Source organism: Trachypithecus francoisi, unplaced genomic scaffold (genome assembly GCF_009764315.1).
Source record: "Trachypithecus francoisi isolate TF-2019V2 unplaced genomic scaffold, Tfra_2.0 Lachesis_group12, whole genome shotgun sequence".
NCBI lineage: Eukaryota > Metazoa > Chordata > Mammalia > Primates > Cercopithecidae > Trachypithecus > Trachypithecus francoisi.
The window spans coordinates 25,768,168-25,791,655 of record NW_022681457.1 but is presented as its reverse complement, the minus strand read 5'-3'; the positions used below and the strand labels follow the sequence as shown (position 1 = coordinate 25,791,655).

Below are 23,488 nucleotides of genomic sequence, written 5' to 3'. Positions count from 1 at the left end.
AGTTGGAGTTGTACACTCCCCCACATTTCAGAAGTGTGTTAATTACAAAATAATTAGGCCTCTCTCTGTAAGGCACCTGACATGCAGAGGCCACTTAATCATTAATTGTATCTGTATTTGTGTTTACAAGGAGGAATTCAGAATAAATACTTACTGGCTTTTACTTTGCTGTCTCTGCTTTAGCTAGGGTGACCAACAGTCTTGGTTTGCCTGAGACAAAGAATTTTTCAGTGCTGAAACTGGGACAGTCCCTGGCAAACTGGCTGGGACTAACTTGGGCATCAAGGACCTTTTTAGGGTGGGAATTGTGTAAACAACTCGGCAAGAGCTGTTTACTGGTTTTGGGATCTTGGTGTTTAAAGGCACCCAGTTTGGTTTCCATGGCAGGCTGATGCCCAAAGCCCATGATTAAAGTTATAAAAAGTCTTGCTCAGAATTGTGTTACGAGATCATTCACCTTTAAAGGTGTCTGTGATGAAGGAAAGCAGTACCTGCTTGCGTACTTTACGTGCACTGAAGTGTTTTAGAAAAATCAGCTCTCCATTCATTTCCCCACATGAGAATTTCAATTGTTGAGCGATACTGCATTCAATAACATCTAATTGTGACTATTCAGTGTGTGTATACAGGTGTTTAAAAGATGTAATTATTCTAGGCTCTTTTCATATATATCAATTTAATATACCTTTTTATAGTGCTCTCAGTTGCCCCCAAGGGTAATTATGGAATTGGACGATGGAGAGACTTTGAGGTGGCAATCAGCTTGGAAGAGGGGGTTAAAGGATGACATATGGTTTAGGGATGGCTTAGGGATGTGTGTGGAAGCTGTTTTTAGTTAGCATATGTTTATTAGGGGTGGTTTGAAGGGAGACGATAGAGATGAATGAGGAGCTCGCTAAGCCCACCCTGCACCTCCTTGGCACCAGTCCTCTGGGTGTTCTATGTGATGGCATATACATGAATAATTAAACGGAATATTTTGTGCTCTGTTTGCCATACTAGAAAATAATATAACCCTTGGTAAAAGTTGTTTAAAACACATTGAATAATAACAATCTTACCACTCTTTGAGCATCTTCTACATGCCCAGATACCTCTCATATACTCACATATATTCTCATTAAATGCTCATACCAATTCTGAGAGATAAGTATTATAGAAAAAAATCATAAAATTAGATAGAGTGTGTTTTTTGAGGACTTTATGTCAGCTGCTCTTCTATTCAGATTACATGAATTATCTTGTTTAAATCTCATAACAATTCTGTAAAATAGATACTTCAGGTGAAGAAACAGTAGTTCAGTAACTTGTCTGAGTTCACATGTTTACCAAAGAGTGAAGGGGAGATTTAAGCCAATCTGACATCAGAACCCTTGGTGTTCAGAATAGTGTAAATGCTATGTTTACCCCATTTGATGCATAAGATAATAGAGATTGCCTTACTTGCTCAAGGTCAGCTAGTTTATCTGCCAGTGCAGTTGAAAAATACATGCTGTATGCTCACATTCTCTTTGTCCAAGTTCCAGGAAGGAGGAAGAACTAGATTTTACAGTGCTATTTGCTATCTGTCAGGGATTTATAGGGGATTTTTAAGGTTTTCTGGTACTTTCTGGAATGGTCCTGAGAAGTTATAATTTTTAGGTTCTCCCCCAGACAATGGTGATAATAACCTGGTTTGACAACTATTGCTCCAGCCCAGGGATGGCTAACAAGTTTTATTTCTAGTGCCATTTCTGAGTGGTAGGTTATATAGGCAACTATGTTGAAAATTTTAAGGCTAAATCTGAGTTCAGCTTGGAAGAGTACCAATTAGTGATGTCTGACATGAATTTGAGGAAAGAGAAGGACAGGGGTGCCCTGGTGTCAGGTTCTAACTGAGGTCCAAGGGCAGTTAGTGGGTGAGTGGTGGGTAGTAAGAAAAACACTTGAGGAATTTTAGACAGTTTCGACATGGCTTTAGTCTCTCTCTGGGCAGAAGCGAGCCATATATACAGCATTAGCAGGGTAATTATATGTTTTACAGACAATAGTCACTCCAAGCCAAGCACAAGCTCACGTGGGTGATCACCTAATATGCCTCATGTGGTGTGGTTACATAATGTGCAGGGTTGTACGCCTGCGCTCCAAACCCGTGAGTCATGCGGCACTGGAAGGCCACCTCGGACTACTTCTGAGTAAAGCACAGCCATTTCCCTTACACTCCACCCCCCTAGGCTAAGGGCATCCTCTGGGAAGGGACACATGCCCATAGGGCAGAGCCCTGAATCCATAGCCCACAGCAACAATACAGAGAGCAACAGCTCACTGCTAGGATCTCAGTTATGCTACTTATGACTGTTAGGGCCCAGCATAGGCCAGAGCCCAGGAATGCCCACCATAACTTCAGTGGGGTGACATGTGTTATATTTACACAGGCCATGACAGGTACCCATCCCACAGTGGTGTTACCCCAATGTTGCTCGATGCACCGTGGCGCCTGGGCTAGGGTACTACATGTTCCCCCACTAGCTAGCCCCACTCATCATAAATGCTATGGGCCAGCCAGAGGTAGGTGCGCCATGGGTCTTGTAGTGTCTTTTGTCCAAAGCTTGCCACACTGCGTTCCAGGTGTCAGCCATGGGACCCCAAGTCTCCAGCCATGTCCAGTTCTCTGCAGATGCTGAATGCATGCGCCAAGGCAAGTTGTCTGCAACTGCTGCTAAAAGGGTGGTGCAGATCCAACAGTTGGAAATATTGGTCACCACAGCATAGGTGTAGGCCCAGTTCACGATGCAGTTGGAGCATGTTAACCTATGGTTGAAATGACAGAGCATGCACAGGTACTAACAGAGGTAAATCACATCTCTCAAGCAAAATATAAGCTAACCTTTCATCCCTGGATAACAATGCAGCCACCAAGGGATTTTGCCCTGGGTGATAATAACACATCTTCTCAGCTCCCCATGGTTCTTTTGAGTCCTATATCTGTGCCAAAGTCATGGGGGAACTCATAATAGGTCACACAAGCAATACATATATTCCCTGGAGGAGGGTTCCTGCCCTGGCCATTCCCCTACAAAATCGTCAACCATGGGGGCCATGTATTGAATACCCAAGGAGTGACATGCAAGTCGTGGTGTATGCCCTACCCCCAGGGAGTTATGCTGGCCAACCACTGGCAGTGGGGGGCTTGGAGGGTCCATGGCCACAGCCAGGTTTTCTGTTCCCCTGCCTTCAAGGGCATTGGGGCTGGTAACAACAGGTTACCGTTCATCCCCATACCTAGTTGGAGGAGGTCATCCTTGGTATGTATTTGCAACTGGATGGGGATGGCAGCCCAGTGTAACAAAGCCTCCACCAGGGCCAGGTCAACTTTCTGTGACTGTTCATTCAAGATTTGAAGTACCAGGTCCAGCCTGGAACTCCAGCTCCACAAAGACAGGGGTGTGACATGCAAGCGTAACCCATTCTTTAAGAGCCTTTTATACCACTCAATTATATGTGCAGCTTGCGGGTTGTATAGTACATGGAATCCCCACTTTATGTCCATTTGTTATGCCCATTTTTGTGCCTGTTGTCCAGTGAAACGTGTTCCCTTATCACTCTCAGCAGCCAGAGGGTGACCATATAGGGCCCATAAGTGTTGCAGGGCATGGATGGTGTTCTGTTGGTTGGCCACTCTGCAAGGGCAGGTGAACAACAGGCTCATGACTGTGTCCACAGCTGTTAACACATGTGTATACCCTTGCAACTTCAGCAGCCACCTAATGTAATCTACTTGCGGGCACTCACCCTATCGTCGCTTGTTGTGTAACATTGGGTAGCTACCTCCATTTAGGGTATGCCTGAGCACATGCTGGGCATTTCTGACAAACCTCCCAAATGTCTTGCTTGGTCAAGAATAGACCCCAATGCTTATTGACCCATTGCATCAGTTTACCTCCCGCATGTCCCAGTTTCCAGTGTAGCCACAAGGCTACATCTCATGTAGGTGCCGACTAACCACCGGACGTTAACCAAGGCATCTGCTTCATCATTGCCGGGGGTAGCCAAAGGCGTATGGCCTGATACATGATCAACAGTTACCTCTTTCTGATGACCCGTTTCCCAAAGGTCTTGCCACATGACTTGGCCCCAATTGCGTCAGTGGCTGACTAACCCTTTCTGTATTTTCCAGGTAGTTAACCATAAGGCTAAGCCTTGATAGACTGCCCAGCTACCGATACAGATTACTATAGGTGTCACCTCCCTGGTGATCACCATCCATACTACTCTAAGTTCAGCCCATTGGTTACTTTGTCCATACCTGGTTTCAAACCATATGGTGTCAGTACTAGGTTGGATTGCAACAGCAGTCCAAGCAGCAGTAGCACCTTGACTAGGCCCACCTGTGTACCATGCCCCATCAGGAATAGGGGGACACCCTTCCCTAAATAGTGAAGGCTCAGGGTCTAGGAGCGCCTTAGGCCTCATGGCCTTATCTTACATTAGGACTATAGTTTTCAAGACCTCTTGCAACTCTGCTACTAAGGGACTTGTACTCAGCGTACTCCACTGCTCTAAGTATGCACCCCACTTTGGCAAAGTGAATGTCTGTGCCATCCCAGTTCGGGAGGTCATTACCCATGAACATACCCATTCTGCTATTGGGCAAGTCATCTGTGTGATGACTGCAGTCTGTCCTGTCACATTCTCACAAACCTGAAGGGCGGCATACACAGGCTGGGCACCTTGGCCACTTCCCTAATCGAAGAGAAAAGGCACTACATTTCTGCCCGGCTGCAGCAAGTAGTCTTTAAGCTGAAGCGCCTGGGTGGGACTGGGTCACACAGCAATGTCCTTCTCTCCCTTGGACATTTTCTGGAATTGCTGCTCTGGAGACAACTGTCTCCACAAAGTTAAGAGTCCTTCATTGGGCTGCTTATGGATTTTCCCTCAGTCAACCCTGGCCAAAATCAAGTCTATCCACATATCTGAATGTGTCACTCACTGGGGCCCCCTTTTCTCCTATGGGGTTGCCCTTCAGGTGGAGCATCTTCCCCTTCTTTATGGCACAGACCCCTTAGTACTGTGGATGGCCTTCAGCTTCCCTGAGAGCTGCCATAGCAGTGGCCACTTCATGTATGCTGTGCCCTATGTACTGGGTGAGGACAGCAGCTAGGAAGCCAAAGGCACTCAGGGGGACAGAACCTCATGTGGGAGGTGAAACATTCATCATCTGGACCCTGGGTATTCAGGCCAAACACAGCCTGCTGCACACCCATCTCCCAGTTGACTTGCACCAAATCGGTATACGACTGCCATTTACTCATGGTTTGGGGTATTTCATGGGCATCATTCCACACAGTCCATATGGCTGCCCTTAGCCACTTAGGGTGCGGCCACCTTGCCCTTGTGCCAACCACCTACTCACTTGCAGCTGTTGACAGAGAGAGGAGTGAATAATGATAAAGACCAGCTTTTCCATCTCAGACGTGGAATAGGAGATACTATCTGCTCCCTTATTCCACAAACAAAGCATCCATGTGGGCAGTTTCCCCTGGATGCTGTGGCACTGCCTGCCTAATTCCTGCAACTCAGTTGGGGTACAGGCAGTATATGAAGTATGTTGTGTTATGGCAGGGGGTCCCTGGGCCTGCCCTTGGGGCTGCAACAGCTCTTCATGATCTACCTTCTAATGCTAATGAACCACTGGGCAAGCCCACAACGAGAATTCTTCCTCCTCGGCATCAGACTCAGTGGGGGGTCTCCAGCCAAGCCAGCAGACCCAGGCCTGGATTCACAGCAGCCTCTAATTACTTTTCCAAACTCTGTAGCCAGCCTCCAAGTGCTCCATCTGCACCTGAAAGTCCCTATTGACGGCAGCTTCTAACTCTTATTCTGAGCTGTGTAGCCAGGTGTTAGGTGCCCCGCCTGTGCCTGGAGGGCCCTTACCAGTGCTGTATCCCTCAGGGACTGGGTGTGTACTTCTTGTAGCACAGTCAAAAATGCCCATCCAACTCTGCAGGCAAAAGCTTGCTCCCTCTCGGTGCTGTGCTCTTTCACTGCTTCAGCGCCTTCTCCATGCTCATGGCAGAGCCATCTACTGCCTCCCAGGTTTCCACTGGAACCTGTCTGAGCAGCACAGCTGCCACCGGGTACCACAACCCATGTTGCGACCACATGGCCAACCCAGAATCAGACGGGACCAAAGGGTCACTCACCTCAGGATCCTGTTTGTGATGCCAATTGTCACGTTCTAACTGAAGTCCTAGGGGAGTTGGTGGGTGAGTGGCAGGTAGCTGGAAAAACACTCGAGGAATTTTAGACAGTTTCGACATGACTTTCTCTCTGGGCACGAGTGAGCTGTATGTACAGCGTTAGCAGGGTAATTATACGTTTTACAGACAATAGCAGCTCTGAGCCAAGCACAAGCTCACATGGGTGATCATCTTATGTGCCTCACATGGCATGGTTACATAACATGCGGGATTGTGCACCTGGGCTCCAAACCTGCTGATTCATGCTGCATCGGAAGGCCGCCTCGGCCTACTCCTGACTAAAGCACAGCCATTTCCCTTCCATCTGGGTTTGCTACACAGCCTCTATTCACTCAGGGATTCAGCTGCCTGGGAGATCTTATTCTTGTTCCCAACTATTCACTTCCTTCCCTGCAAGAAGATTCTATATTCCTGCTTATGACTATGCAACTTGCTGCACCTCTCTGCAGGTGGAGATATGTCCATGTCCTGCAGTCAAGTTTGGCCTCAGAATTTGTGTTGACTGAGAGGATATGACAGCTGACTTGTCTGCACAGAAGTTTTTGAGTGATTGTGTTTCAGTTCTGCCTCTTGCTGTGTCCCTCTGTCATGAGAACACTTTGTCCTTCAGACACCTGGAGACAGGGCCACTGCAGCAGACCTACCTCTGCTGATAGACATGAGTGAGAAAGAAACATTTGCTCTTGAAAGGCAAGCCACTGAGATTTTGGGGTTGTTTATTACTGCAGCCAAGCTGACCAATACAATCAATGTTGGCCAATTTGGAATTGATCTGTCTGAAATCGATCAGTTAAAATCAATTCCAGTGAACTCTGGAAAGAAAAATAAGTCCTAAACTGTCATTTTGTCTGAATATTAGTTTTAGTCTTATTAGACTGACTGTTGGTAAACTACCTAGGTTATGCCATTAGGGAGTTCCAGTCCCTTTTAAGTGATTTTAATGCATGTAGACCCAAAAGAAGCCCTTCAGGGAATTGTGCTAAAATGGGCCCAAATGGTAACCGGACTGATTTTTTTTCTAATGCCCAAGGATTGAAGTAGGTAAGGAGCACCTGCCATAGGATGGGGTCTGTCCTGGACCTATTTCTGGTGCAAGGTCCTTATGCCTATAAGGTTGGGCAGAGCTTAAGCATTAATCTATGGCTTTGTGTAGGTAGTTCTGTTGTTTTGTGTGTGTTTGGATTTACAATTGGGAGCACAAGTCCATGAAACATTTAAAACTCCTTTCCTTCAAATTGAATATTCTCTGAGTTATCTTTATTTCAGGATGTCAAGATATTGTCCTTTTTCAAAGTGTAAGTAACATCCCATCTAATTTTAAAGAGAGGCCTTTCTCTTAAGCATTGTTAGGTAAGAATTCAGTTCAGTAACAACAGCATAATCACATTCCAGTCAACAACAGGCCACATTTAAAACAGTGGTCCCAAAAGATACTAATGGAGCTGAAGAATTCCTATCACCTAGTAATGTCATAGCCATCATAACATTGTGAGTGCAATGCATTACTCACGTTTGTGGCGATGCTGGTGCAAACAAACGTACTGTGCTGCCAGTCGCATAAAAGTATAGCACATACAATTATGTACAGTATATAATACTTGATAATAATAAACAACTATGTACTTGCTGTACTGTACTTTTGTCAGTTTAGATTGTACTTCTTCTACTTATTAAAAAGAAAGTTAACTGTAAACAGCCTCACGCAGATCCCTCAGGAGGCATTCCAGAAGAAGGCACCGTTATAGGAGATGACAGCTCCATGTGTGCTATTGTCCTTGAAGACCTTCCAGTGGGACAAGATGTGGGGGTGGAAGACAGCAATACTGATGATCCTAATCCTGTGTAGGCCTAGGCTAGTGTCTGTTTGTATCTCAGTTTTTAACAAAAAAGTTTAAAAAGTAAATTAAAAAAATTAAAAATAGAAAAAAGCTTATAAAGATATAAAGAAAATATTTTTGTGCAGCTGTACATGTTTGAAGCTAAGTGTTATTACAAGAGTCAAAACGTTAAAAAGTTCATAAATCCAAAGGTTAATTTATGATTGAAGAATTTTTAAATAAATTTGGTGTAGTTTAAGTGCACAGTGTTTATAAAGTCTACTATAGTGTACAATACCCACCACTTCACCCACCACTGACTCACTGACTCACCCAGAGCAGCTTCCAGTTTTACAAGCTCCATTCACGATAAGTGCTTAGATTCACAAATACTTGCCATTGCATTACAATTGCCTACATTATTCAGTACTATAACATGCTGTACAGGTTTGTAGCTTGGGAGCAGTAGGCCATACTCTATATAGCCTAGGTTTGTAGTAGGCTGTACTATTTAAGTGTGTGTAATTGTACACCATAATGTTTGTACAGTGACAAAATCACCTAAGGACATTTCTCAGAATGTATCCCCTTCGTTAAGTAATGCATGACTGTATTTACTAACGTAGTCATTTGGTAAGGTATCTTGCCAATCCTGGTCAGCAAATGTTACGGTACTCATTTGTGAGTAAGCAATTCATATGTGCTTAAGATTCAACTAGTCATAAATATGTCAGCAGACCTTCTCCCTCTATATGTCTATATTTTTAAGCCTTCCCAGCCTAATTTCCCAGAGGATTACATTGACCTTGATGATTTGATGGTTTGTAAGACTCTCCTTTTCTTGAACTAACAGTGTCCTAATACAGTTGGCATTTATGGTAACAAACTTCAGTGCAGTCATATTTTGGCTGCAAAAACCCTTTCTTGTGTGTGCTGCCTTGTTCCTTCTCCTCTAATCTGGCATTTCCTCTTTAGCGTTAGAGCTATTGGCTGAAAAAAATGCGTATAAATTAAGAAGAGTATGAACTGCACCCCAGAACCTCCCTTGGATCCCTCTTTCTGTCCTTCCTCAGAGCTTTCAGCCCTTTAAAGGCCAGAGGAGAGCAAAGTCTGAGCAGAGGAGCACTCATGGCCAGCCAGGGACTGAAAATGGATTGCAGCTGGCCAAGGAAAACAGCAGAACAAGCCACAGGTGTCTGCATCCAGCCAGCTGGGTAAGGGCATCACAGGAAGTGCAAGGGAGGGAAGGGAGCCCCTGCAGCAGCTTCCTGCTTGATGCTTACTAGAGCTAAGCCTGTCCTCCCAAAGACCAGCCTATCCTTGACCTTAACTTTGTTAAGTTGCAACATAGAAGGGATTTGTTTTGTTTTGTTTTGTTTTGTCAATCATCAGTTCAAGGGTCAAAACAACGTGTACTAAGAGACCAACTTCTTTGAGTTTGTCCATATGAAGGAAAAAGCATTTGGCCACTATCCAAGAATTTAGGTCTCAGGTGAACTGGATGAGGAATATCTTCTTGACAAAGACTAGATGTTGTCAGTTTTCTATCCAAGGGAACCACTTCAAAAAATATAGCTAATTGTCAAATGGCTAACACAAACAGCTTTTAGTGCTGAATTTTACAGTAAAACTTGATTTTCTTTAAAGGGGAATAAAGGGGCTGAAATGTCATTAGATGCTTATATACACATTACTAAGAATGTAATGATCACCCATGCCTTTAAATTAAGTCAGTTCTTGATCTTTAGAGTATATCAGAATCATGTGAGGCTTGTTAAAACACAAATTTTTGGGTCTCATCCCCAGAATTTCCTCTTTAACATTTGAGCTATTAGCAGAAAAAAAAAAAAATGCTGTCTAAATTAAGAGGATGAACTTCACCGCTATCACCTCCCTTGGATCCCTTGATTCAGTACTTCAAAGTAGGGCTTGATAATTTGCATTTCTAACCAGTTCCAGGGTGCCGCTGTTTCTTCGCTCTGGGAACCACACTTTGAGAACTACTGGCTAGGTAATCATCTTTGAAGATGTGTGGATAAAAGAGCTTCTCTTTATTCAGTATTGTAGTAGGCATTATGGGAAGGTGATGCTAGGAGTTTGCAGATGTTGGTGATTAGGGAATTAAGGGAATCTCTGAGTTGAAGGGATTGGGGATAGTGGGAGGGCCAAGAGCTGGGAGATAAAAGAAGGAAATGGGAGTGAAAGGCAGGCTGAGGAATTCAAGTGAGAGGGAGAAACCCAGCCTGACATGGATCTCACTGCCATGTGAAGGGATTGCTTTATTGAGTTTGATTGTTGAGGTGGTGACAAGAGTTGTACCTAAAACAGATGGACAAGGCCCTGAAGGTTTTATTGTATTCCTTTCTGTGTTAAATAGCAGATATGGACAACTTCTTTGAACTTTCATAATGGTAACTCATTTTCCTTGATCATGTGTATTAATTGCCAGATGAGGAACTCTTTCTTTTGGGCAAATAAGGTCATAAAGATAAGCTGTGACCATTAAATGGCCATATTTATTTTATCAATATGGTTGGAAGCTAAGTTGGACATGATGAGATGTACACAGCCTCTTCTTCTTTAGAGTCCAAAGAGGTGACTTTTGATATCTAAGGTTACATGGAAACATCAAGGCAGAAAATGATGCAACTGTATTCTTAAAATCAAACATTTTTTATATTCCATTGGTTACAACTATTCAATATATTATTTTGATTTTAAAAATTCAAAGCTTGCCATATATAGGTGGATAGTATTCAGTTATGAAATCATTAGGATTCCCCTCTCCACCTATGGTTGTTAGCAAAATAATGCCCAAGTCTGTTTTAAAAGCCTACTGAAAAAAAAAATTAATGAAATAACAGCAAATAGGAATTGTGATTTCTCTTTCTATAAAATATAAATATTAAAATTCCCAAATACCTCTATGACAGCACTATTCAGGAAATAATATTTTATAGTAAACATTTTTAATAAACAGCAGCATAAAATAATCAGTGTTTAATATCATCTCTGGTGTGTGAAATACAAATGCATATATCCTTAATATAAAATAGCCTTTTTGTCATTACAATTCAATGTTTGTCTATTTGAAATGCCCATAATAACAAATCAAACATTAAGTAATACAGTGATTAAATGCATGCAGTGAAAATAAGGAAAGATATGGTAGGGTGAGATATCTGAAAATTGCCGTTATATATTTGAAGAAAATCTATATCAAGTTAAAAACAAAGGAAACAAGAAAAACAGACCAGATATAAAAATGCAAAGATATATTTTCACTTCTGTGACACAAACCATAAGCATAGTTTTGTGCAAAAAAAGAGAAAAAGATCTGAAAACAAAGTCATCTTACAAAACATTGTCAGCAAAGGAAAAGATATTTTTCAGTTTGTGAAAAAAATACTATTTTAATACAAAAGAGACTGTGTTATATAGTATCACAGTGTGATTATAAAATACATTATTACAAGTGGTTTTGAAATTTCATTTGCTCACTTTAATGTTTTCAGTTATTATAAAATGTTTACAATAAATGTTATAGTTCTTTATAAAAAACTAACTTGAATTCACTTTTTAACCATAATGTTTTACCAGAGTAGGTATTTTACTGGCTCATGGAATGCTAATTTCCCTTTAAGGGACTTCTAGAAAAACTCAGATTCACTGAAATTGTGTACTTAAAATAATAAATATTCTTGGAAAACAATTGATTGTCATATGATATACAAAATTGTGGTTTGAAGCTTCATCATTAAACAGTTGCATAGCAACAAAAGGATACAAATATTCTCCTCTACCTAAAGTTAAGAAACGTAACTTCTGAATCAGCTTATTTATGCCACAAAAATAGGTCTTAATTTATCTCCCAGAAATCTGGATATAGCCAATTCTTCGAGTTCACAGTACCTGTAAGTTCATGTTTGTTATCTGAAGACTCAGGTTTGGGAAAATTGCAATGCATTTTGGTAAACATATTTTCTTGATTTCTCATGCTAGTTGTATTTTGTAAAAATGAAAACATCAATGTGTTTTTAATTCTCTTATATTCTCGTCATCAAATATCATTTCCGGGAATTACTTTTATATCCTTAGTCTCTTTACAAGTCTCTTATACCTTTAAAGTAAAAATGAGACTTTGAGACACTGTTCTTAGAATCAAGGAGGTTTTTTTTAACAAGAAAATAATCAAAAGTAAAATTACTTTCTATATAGAACTTGAAACGCATAAGAATTCTAAACTTGGCAAAAGATGGTTGGCAGGTAAATGCCATGAGCCGCACATCTGAAACCTCCCACTAAGGCAAAAATGGTCATGTTGCTTCTGTTTGCTAGTTTAAAGAATTCAGTTCTTGGTAACTTTTGAAATGAGAACTCAGTACTTGTTTTTTGGGAAGACCATCATATTTTGCAAAATAGAATTAATTGCCTTTGGATTCCAACTAACTGTATGAATAAATTGTTGTAATTCTTGGGGCGGGAATCAAATCTGTGAACATTACCAGCACAGAAAAAAAGGGAGAGAAACTTTAAAATTACTAGACATTGGTATCATGATGGAGTTTCCTACTTCCCTAGAGTCCATTGACCATAAGCACCCCAATGCCTCGGACAACTTGTAAACAGGGAGTTGCAAGGGGTGGGTGTGCTCATCTGTAGCCACACACTTATTTTTCAGTGTTACTGGTTCCAGAAAACTCCTTTGGGGGCTGTCCCCATGGGAACCCTTTTTCCTTTCCCACAGAAGCTGATCTAGGCTGTGGGGCCATTTTCCTGGCTGTGCTTCCTTTGGCGCCTCATTCCTAATCCAGCAAAGTGAACTATCAACCAACAATCAATTCTAGCATCCACATCTAACCTTTTTATGGTCTGATGCCCTGTGTTATTCCAAGGGCAGTGTAAGCACACTGTGAGAAAATCTGGGAAAGACCCTCATGATCAGAGGAGGATTCACAAAAAGGCACACTCTACACCTTCTCAAAGAAGCCCAACGACATAGAAGGCTTCAGGGCTTGTTATACTTGTCTTATGGCTCATTTCCCTCCAGGGTTTCAAATTTGGCCTGAAGTTTCTTCATTGATTCTGAACATCATTTCCATAAGAACATGTGCAGAGTCTAAACCGAATCAATATAGTTCCTGAACATCTGTCCTGAAGAAAAGACAGCAGGTAGACAAATGCTATGGTATATATACATCTGGGGGAGAGACCAGTCATGGTGACTGAAGGCTAAAACACAAAGCACCATTTGACTTTTGGTTTTATATTTAATCACAAGGTTCTTTTCCTCTTCACTGGTGTGCAGTTTTCAGTACTTGAAACCACATGTTCCAATCCCAATGCCATGTCATGCACTCCAATGGAGTGCACATCCCACAATGTTTTTTGTTTTTTGTTTTTCTGGCCTAATGTCTGTCCTGCTTGGTAAGACACAGTCAAACTTCACAGAAGATACTTGTTGCGATGTCTGCTAAATGAGAACCCTACTTTAATAGAAACATTTGAATATAAATCTTTTCTACGGCCGTCTAGTTTGTCCTGTATACCACATTTACAAAAGTTGTGCATTTTACAGTTCTGCAGAAATCATAGATTCGGTGTGTCCATGAATATTGGCATCTCCTAGCAAAGATGCTTGCTTTGCGTCAATTTTGTAGGGTTTTTGAGATTTGTTGCCAAAAACGGTGATACCCATTCCACCAGGATGATTTGGAATTGACATGTGTGGTAGTAAAGGAATATTTGCTTCCTGATTGGATCCTGATGAGGGCAAGCTAGTCACATGGCCAGTGCTAGTCGACCCACTGGCACTGCTTGGGGACCGACTCTTGGGAGGTGGGCAGTGCTGAATCACTCTGGGAGGACCTGTTGGCTGGTAGTGGGCAGCTGGAAACGCTGCATATCCAGGAGGTATTGGGTATCCATTGATGGGAATGAATCGCTGGTTCTGAGGTATTGGCGGGCCAATGAAACCAGCAATCTGGCCCTGTGGTGTAATACCCTGGCTCGGGAATATGTAATTAGGATATCTGGGGTTACTGAGATTACTCACTGGGCTGGCACTGAGGGAGGTTGTCTGTGTGGTGGCATTTCCCCCCGAAGGAGTAGTAGAGCTGGTGTGACTTGACAGTCCCTCCCAGGACCGAAGCCGGACGTGAATATCTTTAAATCTTGGTCTCCTGGAAGGAATCTCATTCCAGCACTCTGTCATGAGGCTGTACATTCTGGGTGGGCAGTCTTCAGAGCATGGTAAGAGCTGCCGTTTTCTCACCATCTCAATGACTTCCTGGTTACTGAATCCATAATATGGCTGGAGTCCAAAACTGAAAATCTCCCACAGGACAACCCCAAAGGACCAGATATCTGAATCGGAAGAGAACTTGCCATACATGATGGCTTCAGGTGGCATCCAGCGAATGGGCAGCAAGGACTTACTCTGGACCCTGTAGTAATCAGCAGAGTAAATTTCTCTGGAAAGCCCCAAGTCTGAAATCTTTACATGAAGTTGCTCTCCAATTAAAATATTGCGAGCTGCAAGATCCTTGTGGACAAAGAAGTGACTAGACAGGTATTCCATGCCGGCTGCAATCTGAATTGCAATGTGCAGAAAATCTCCATGGTCCAGGCTGGATTTCACAGTCCCATCTTCATCACTGCTGCAGCCAACATCAGAGTGTGGGGATCGCATGATGAGGAACTCATGGAGATCCCCCTGATTCATATATTCAAAAAGCATGCACACAGGTTGTTCCTGAGTGACAGCACCTAGCAGGCAGACAATATTGGGGTGGTGCAGTTCTGCCATTAGGGAGGCTTCTTGTTGAAATTCTGTCCATTGCTGGGGGTTGTTATAATCTTTCAAGGTCTTGATAGCAACCAGCTGAGCGTGGTCCATGCCTGGGAGATAGAGATGGCCTTTATAGATTTTTCCAAAGGCACATTCACCCAATTCTTCCATAAAGCGTACAGCAGAAAGAGGCAGCTCTTTAGCCTTGCTCTGTGTGAAAGAGAGGAAAAAGGTGGTTTAAAACATTTCTTCAGGCAAGACAGCTTTGCATCCGAAAGGAGGGATGGGGCATATAGAAAAAGGTTCTATAAACAAATTAAATAAAATATTGTAGGTCTGTATATCTTTCAAATTGTTGGCTGCAACTCAGGGGAGGTGCCATAGGCAACTTTCCATCACTACCCTATCCCCTTCCCTCAATCTAGCCCTGAAATGGTTTCTTGCTGTTGTCTAGAGTCTTGGCACTCAAACTGTGTCTGGGGACCAGCAGCATCAGCATCACCCAAACTTACTGCAAATGCAGACTCCTGGGCCCACCTCAGACCTACTGAATCAGCATGTGTATTTAACAAGACCCCAGTGGTTTCTGTGAAGATTATTAGGGTGTCAGAAGCACTACTGCAGAGGCTACAGCCTGGTACTCAGAGCATTTGCAATCTGGTCCTAACTCACTTTCCTGACATGATCCCTTGCTACTTCTTTAGTTAAACAGGTTTTCTCAATGTCCACCAGCGAAACCATTTACATTCTTGTGTAAAACTTTTGTTCCTCCAATGTTCTGCCATTCTTAGAATATTTATTATGCTAAAAGAGAAACCAAAAGATTGTTCTTCGGAAGTACTCACAATAGAGATGGGAAGGTCTGAAATGTGGTCCTCTGCATTGATTAAATCCTTTCTTTTCTCAGTCTATTTCAGGCCCCACTTCCTGCAAAACCTTCCCTGACCATTATGGTCATTTCTTTGCTAGAATATTTTGCTTTACTGTGAATGCCACCACACACACAAAGCAGTGTGGGGGCTGGTTACACACGTGGCCTCCATAGCCAGACAGTCTGAGTCGGAATCCTGCCAGCTGTGTGACCCCGGATGCAACATTTAACTTCATGCCTCAATTCCTTCATCTATAAAATGGGATGATAATAATTGTACTTACCATGTTATTGCAAACTTTTAATGAGTTAATGTTTGTAAAGCACTCAGACTTATGAGTTAATGTTTGTAAAATACTCAGACCTATGTCTGGCCCATGATAAGTACTATTTAACCTTTTGTTATTATTATCAACTTGATGTTTCTGTTCTTTTTATGCACATATTTTGTCCTCACAACCAGATTTCAAGGGAAATCTTATTGGAAGCACTGCCCTTCATACCAACGTATATCCCTAGGACTTCTCAAGTGGGTTGTTTATTAATTGACCTTAAGACAGACAGGTGAAGGCATCTAGCTCACAATGAAAATAAGTATTGAATCATGACATTTGATCTTGGCAAGTAAATGTCTATAATGTCATATGTTTTTACTATTTTAAAATGTACCTCAAATTTAGTCTGATGTTTCATTTAATTTGTTAGAAAAGAAAGTAATAAAAACAATACATTTTACATACAACTGATTTTCAAATAATCCCCATCCTTGAAATCCTTATTTTTTTAAAAAGAATACTACCCTGAAAATTCTAATTGAAACTGACAATGTTGAAATACATATGAAATCCAGAGCTCTCTGTACAGAGTTTAAAACAACAGTTTAGAAAATTTGGTAAAAAAATTCTCTTATCCAAACTCTGCTAATTTAGAATTCATGGTAATTAGATTTGTTCTAGGCTGATATTTTCCAGGGCAAAATGCCCACTAACCTAATTGTAAGTGTAAATAAACTTGCAGCAAAATACCCACTTAAAAGGACAAATTGGGATTGGGGATTTTGGAACATTAATTATTCTATGCAAATAATCTGTCTCATTATAAATTGGTCTCATTTGTTCATCAAAGCAGACTTTGTGAGGTTTATATTTGGAAATGAGTTTTAGAAAGTTTACTTGTGCAGAAAGTAATGGTAATGTGTTGCTTTAAACTTTCAGCAAATTAAAGCTTATTGATCTAGTTCTATTCAATATAGTATTGTTTGTAATAGCAAAATATTACAAATGACCTCCATGTCCCCATAGAGAACACATTAAATCAATTACGGTGGAGCTAGTAAATAGAATATTCTACATTTGTAAAAAAAGAGGACGTTTCCTATGTACTGGTATGGAAAGGTCTACAAAATCCTTTGCTCAGCTAAATATAAAAAGCAACAGAACAGTTAACGCTGGGTGCTGCTTTTGTGTAAGAGAGAAGGAGAAAAATAACACATGAAATATATTTCTTTGTATAAGCATAAAGAAACTATAAAAGGATACTTGGGAAATAGATAGCAGTGATTGTTAGGGGTATGCAAGTAGGAACTAGAAAAAGGGGGCAGAAGTAAGAGATTTTTCACTTCATGCTTTTTTATGCTTTAAAATTTTTCAACCAGGTGAATATATTAACAATGCTCAAAATTAATTAATTTTTTTTAAAAAACAGGGAAATCTTCCCATCTTACTGAACTAGGAAATATCTTTTGCAATTACAAGTCCATCCACCATTTTTCCTTTTGCTTTTAGGGTCTGTATTCTTGTGGGAGCTCATCGAATTCCTTTGAGAGAGCAAGGTGTGGGTAATGAGAAAGGTAACCAGTCAAGGCAACCCTACTTTTTTGTCTTGTAGCGCTCGGAAGATTTTACTTTTGCTGGCAAGAGTAACCCAAAGTGAATTTTTCCTGCATGATGTTAAGATTGGAGATTTCCATCAGAACTTTTCCTAATGATGTAAATAAATCCAGTTTAGGTGAAGGTCCCTTGAATGGCACAGTAGGTATTACTTACTTTTTGACAAAAATAAGATCTCTAGGCTTTTAGAGATAGAGAAGTTTAAGGGACTGAGTACTAAAACTTCTTTGTGGAAAATGGGAATTAGGAAGTAAACTCATGGAATATTAGACTGGTATAATGAGGAGTTAGAAACCCAATACCCTCTCCTCCTTCACTGCTTGAAACAAATCCATAGGCAGTATGGTATAATTCAAACCAAGTGAGCTTTGGACTCCTATAAATTTGGGTTTGCGTCTTAAATCTGCTGCTTTCTATTAATAATAGTTAATGCTTACATAGCACTTACTTTGTGCCAGTTACTGTTCTAAGCACTTAGCAAATACTAACTTATTTAACACCATGATCCTGTGGCATAGGTCCTATAATATTAATGACTGACCTTGGGTGAATTTCCTAACTTTTCTGAACCTCTGTTTCCATATCTATGAAATAATGTACTATCTAGCTTGCGCTGTTGCAGTAGAAATTAAATACAACGATGTATGAACGTAATTCCCCCCTAGTAAGTGCTCTTTAAATCATTCTTATTGTCCTTATTAGGAAAGTCATCCATGAAGTAAAATAGTGCAAATGATTTAGATCCATTTAAGCCTTAAGTAGTTCCAGAGTGTTTAAATTTCTTCCTGTTAATCTTTCTCTCTTCTCCTGTAGTTGTTAGTTTAAAAAAAATCCTTTAAAAATGACAGAGAATGGAGGGGCGGAGCAAGATGGCCGAATAGGAGCAGCTCCAGTCTCCAACTCCCAGCGCGAGCGACACAGAAGACCGGTGATTTCTGCGTTTTCAACTGAGGTACTGGGGTCATCTCGCTAGGGAGTGCCGGACAATCGGTGCTGGTCAGCTGCTGCAGCCTGACCAGCCTGAGCTGAAGCAGGGCGAGGCATCGCCTCACCTGGAAGCGCAAGGGGGAAAGGAATCCCTTTTTCCTAGCCAGGGGAACTGAGACACACAACACCTGGAAAATCGGGTAACTCCCACCCCAATACTGCGCTTTAAGGAAACAGGCACACCAGGAGAATATATCCCACACCTGGCCGGGAGGGTCGCACGCCCACGGAGCCTCCCTCACTGCTAACACAGCCGTCTGGGGCGATCTATCCGCAAGGCAGCAGCGAGGCTGGGGGAGGGGCGCCCGCCATTGCTGAGGCTTAAGTAGGTAAACAAAGCCGCTGGGAAGCTCGAACTGGGTGGAGCTCACAGCAGCTCAAGGAAACCTGCCTGTCTCTGTAGACTCTACCTCTGCGGACAGCGCACAGCTGCAGCCCATTAGGGGAAAGAGCGAGGGCGGTGCAGACGCGAACGACTCTGTCTGACAGCTTTGGGGAGAGCCGTGGATCTCCTAACGCGGAGGTTGAGATCCGAGAACGGACAGACTGCCTGCTCAGGTGGGTCCCTGACCCCTGAGTAGCCTAGCTGGGAGACATCCCCCACTAGGGGCAGTCTGACACCCCACACCTCACAGGGTGGCGTCACCCCTGAGAGGAAACTTCCAAAGAAAGAATCAGACAGGTACACTCCCTGTTCAGCAATATTCTATCTTCGGCAACCTCTGCTGCTGATACCCAGGCAAACAGGGTCTGGAGTGGACCTCAAGCAATCTCCAACAGACCAACAGACAGTCCTTCTGACTGTCAGACGGAAAACTATCAAACAGGAAGGACACCTATACCAAAACCCCATCCGTACGTCACCATCATCAAAGTCCAGAGACAGATAAAACCACAAAGATGGGGAAGAAGCAGGGCAGAAAAGCTGGAAATTCAAAAAATAAGAGCGCATCTCCCCCTGCAAAGGAGCGCAGCCCATCGCCAGCAACGGATCAAAGCTGGTCAGAGAATGACTTTGACGAGATGAGAGAAGAAGGCTTCACTCCATCAAACCTCTCAGAGCTAAAGGAGGAATTACGTACCCAGCGCAAAGAAACTAAAAATCTTGAAAAAAAAGTGGAAGAATTGACAGCTAGATTAATTAATGCAGAGAAGATCATAAACGAAATGACAGAGATGAAAACCATGACACGAGAAATACGTGACAAATGCACAAGCTTCAGTAACCGACTCGATCAACTGGAAGAAAGAGTATCAGCGATTGAGGATCAAATGAATGAAATGAAGCAAGAAGAGAAACCAAAAGAAAAAAGAAGAAAAAGAAATGAACAAAGCCTGCAAGAAGTATGGGATTATGTAAAAAGACCAAATCTACATCTGATTGGGGTGCCTGAAAGTGAGGGGGAAAATGGAACCAAGTTGGAAAACACTCTTCAGGATATCATCCAGGAGAACTTCCCCAACCTAGTAGGGCAGGCCAACATTCAAATTCAGGAAATACAGAGAACGCCACAAAGATACTCCTCCAGAAGAGCAACTCCAAGACACATAATTGCCAGATTCACCAAAGTTGAAATGAAGGAAAAAATCTTAAGGGCAGCCAGAGAGAAAGGTCGGGTTACCCACAAAGGGAAGCCCATCAGAATAACAGCAGACCTCTCGGCAGAAACTCTACAAGCCAGAAGAGAGTGGGGGCCAATATTCAACGTTCTTAAAGAAAAGAATTTTCAACCCAGAATTTCATATCCAGCCAAACTAAGCTTCATCAGTGAAGGAGAAATAAAATCCTTTACAGATAAGCAAATGCTTAGAGATTTTGTCACCACCAGGCCTGCCTTACAAGAGACCCTGAAGGAAGCCCTAAACATGGAAAGGAACAAGCGGTACCAGCCATTGCAAAAACATGCCAAAATGTAAAGACCATCGAGGCTAGGAAGAAACTGCATCAACTAACGAGCAAAATAACCAGTTAATATCATAATGACAGGATCAAGTTCACACATAACAATATTAACCTTAAATGTCAATGGACTAAATGCTCCAATTAAAAGACACAGACTGGCAAACTGGATCAAGAGTCAAGACCCATCAGTCTGCTGTATTCAGGAGACCCATCTCACATGCAGAGACATACATAGGCTCAAAATAAAGGGATGGAGGAAGATCTACCAAGCAAATGGAGAACAAAAAAAAGCAGGGGTTGCAATCCTAGTCTCTGATAAAACAGACTTTAAACCATCAAAGATCAAAAGAGACAAAGAAGGCCATTACATCATGGTAAAGGGATCAATTCAACAGGAAGAGCTAACTCTCCTAAATATATATGCACCCAATACAGGAGCACCCAGATTCATAAAGCAAGTCCTTAGAGACCTACAAAGAGACTTAGACTCCCATACAATAATAATGGGAGACTTCAACACTCCACTGTCAACATTAGACAGATCAACGAGACAGAAAGTTAACAAGGATATCCAGGAACTGAACTCATCTCTGCACCAAGCGGACCTAATAGACATCTATAGAACTCTCCACCCCAAATCAACAGAATATACATTCTTCTCAGCACCACATCGCACTTATTCCAAAATTGACCACATAATTGGAAGTAAAGCACTTCTCAGCAAATGTACAAGAACAGAAATTATAACAAACTGTCTCTCAGACCACAGTGCAATCAAACTAGAACTCAGGACTAAGAAACTCAATCCAAACCGCTCAACTACATGGAAACTGAACAACCTGCTCCTGAATGACTACTGGGTACATAACGAAATGAAAGCAGAAATAAAGATGTTCTTTGAAACCAATGAGAACAAAGATACAACATACCAGAATCTCTGGGACACATTTAAAGCAGTGTGTAGAGGGAAATTTATAGCACTAAATGCCCACAAGAGAAAGCAGGAGAGATCTAAAATTGACACTCTAACATCACAATTAAAAGAACTAGAGAGGCAAGAGCAAAGACATTCAAAAGCTAGCAGAAGGCAAGAAATAACTAAGATCAGAGCAGAACTGAAGGAGATAGAGACACAAAAAACCCTCCAAAAAATCAATGAATCCAGGAGTTGGTTTTTGAAAAGATCAACAAAATTGACAGACCGCTAGCTAGACTAATAAAGAAGAAAAGAGAGAGGAATCAAATAGACGCAATAAAAAATGATAAAGGGGATATCACCACCGACCCCACAGAAATACAAACTACCATCAGAGAATACTATAAACACCTCTACGCAAATCAACTAGAAAATCTAGAAGAAATGGATAATTTCCTGGACACTTACACTCTCCCAAGACTAAACCAGGAAGAAGTTGAATCCCTGAATAGACCAATAGCAGGCTCTGAAATTGAGGCAACAATTAATAGCCTACCCACCAAAAAAAGTCCAGGACCAGATGGATTCACAGCTGAATTCTACCAGAGGTACAAGGAGGAGCTGGTACCATTCCTTCTGAAACTATTTCAATCAATAGAAAAAGAGGGAATCCTCCCTAACTCTTTTTATGAGGCCAACATCATCCTGATACCAAAGCCTGGCAGAGACACAACAAAAAGAGAGAATTTTAGACCAATATCCCTGATGAACATCGATGCAAAAATCCTCAATAAAATACTGGCAAACCGGATTCAGCAGCACATCAAAAAGCTTATCCACCATGATCAAGTGGGCTTCATCCCTGGGATGCAAGGCTGGTTCAACATTCGCAAATCAATAAACGTAATCCAGCATATAAACAGAACCAAAGACAAGAACCACATGATTATCTCAATAGATGCAGAAAAGGCTTTTGACAAAATTCAACAGCCCTTTATGCTAAAAACGCTCAATAAATTTGGTATTGATGGAACGTACCTCAAAATAATAAGAGCTATTTATGACAAACCCACAGCTAATATCATACTGAATGGGCAAAAACTGGAAAAATTCCCTTTGAAAACTGGCACAAGACAGGGATGCCCTCTCTCACCACTCCTATTCAACATAGTGTTGGAAGTTCTGGCTAGGGCAATCAGGCAAGAGAAAGAAATCAAGGGTATCCAGTTAGGAAAAGAAGAAGTCAAATTGTCCCTGTTTGCAGATGACATAATTGTATATTTAGAAAACCCCATTGTCTCAGCCCAAAATCTGCTTAAGCTGATAAGCAACTTCAGCAAAGTCTCAGGATACAAAATTAATGTGCAAAAATCACAAGCATTCTTATACACCAGTAACAGACAAGCAGAGAGCCAAATCAGGAATCAACTTCCATTCACAATTGCTTCAAAGAGAATCAAATACCTAGGAATCCAGCTTACAAGGGATGTAAAGGACCTCTTCAAGGAGAACTACAAACCACTGCTCAGTGAAATCAAAGAGGACACAAACAAATGGAAGAACATACCATGCTCATGGATAGGAAGAATCAATATCGTGAAAATGGCCATACTGCCCAAGGTGATTTATAGATTCAATGCCATCCCCATCAAGCTACCAATGACTTCTTCACAGAATTGGAAAAAACGGCTTTAAAGTTCATATGGAACCAAAAAAGAGCCCGCATTGCCAAGACAATCCTAAGTCAAAAGGACAAAGCTGGAGGCGTCACGCTACCTGACTTCAAACTATACTACAAGGCTACAGTAACCAAAACAGCATGGTACTGGTACCACAACAGAGATATAGACCAATGGAACAGAACAGAGTCCTCAGAAATAATACCACACATCTACAGCCATCTGATCTTTGACAAACCTGAGAGAAACAAGAAATGGGGAAAGGATTCCCTATTTAATAAATGGTGCTGGGAAAATTGGCTAGCCATAAGTAGAAAGCTGAAACTGGATCCTTTCTTTACCCCTTATATGAAAATTAATTCAAGATGGATTAGAGACTTAAATGTTAGACCTAATA

General features: G+C 41.7%; 1 protein-coding gene across 1 annotated transcript in view; it reads right to left on the bottom strand.

Annotated features, from left to right (window-relative positions):
* Positions 1–11,008: 11,008 nt before the first annotated feature.
* The window catches only part of ROR1 (receptor tyrosine kinase like orphan receptor 1), a 428,145-nt gene continuing 415,665 nt past the window's right edge, over positions 11,009–23,488 (bottom strand). The window contains exon 9 of the mRNA XM_033225148.1: positions 11,009–15,056. Within this exon, the coding sequence (XP_033081039.1) occupies positions 13,629–15,056 (1,428 nt within the window). The 3' untranslated portion in view covers positions 11,009–13,628. The remainder of the gene's footprint in view (positions 15,057–23,488) is intronic.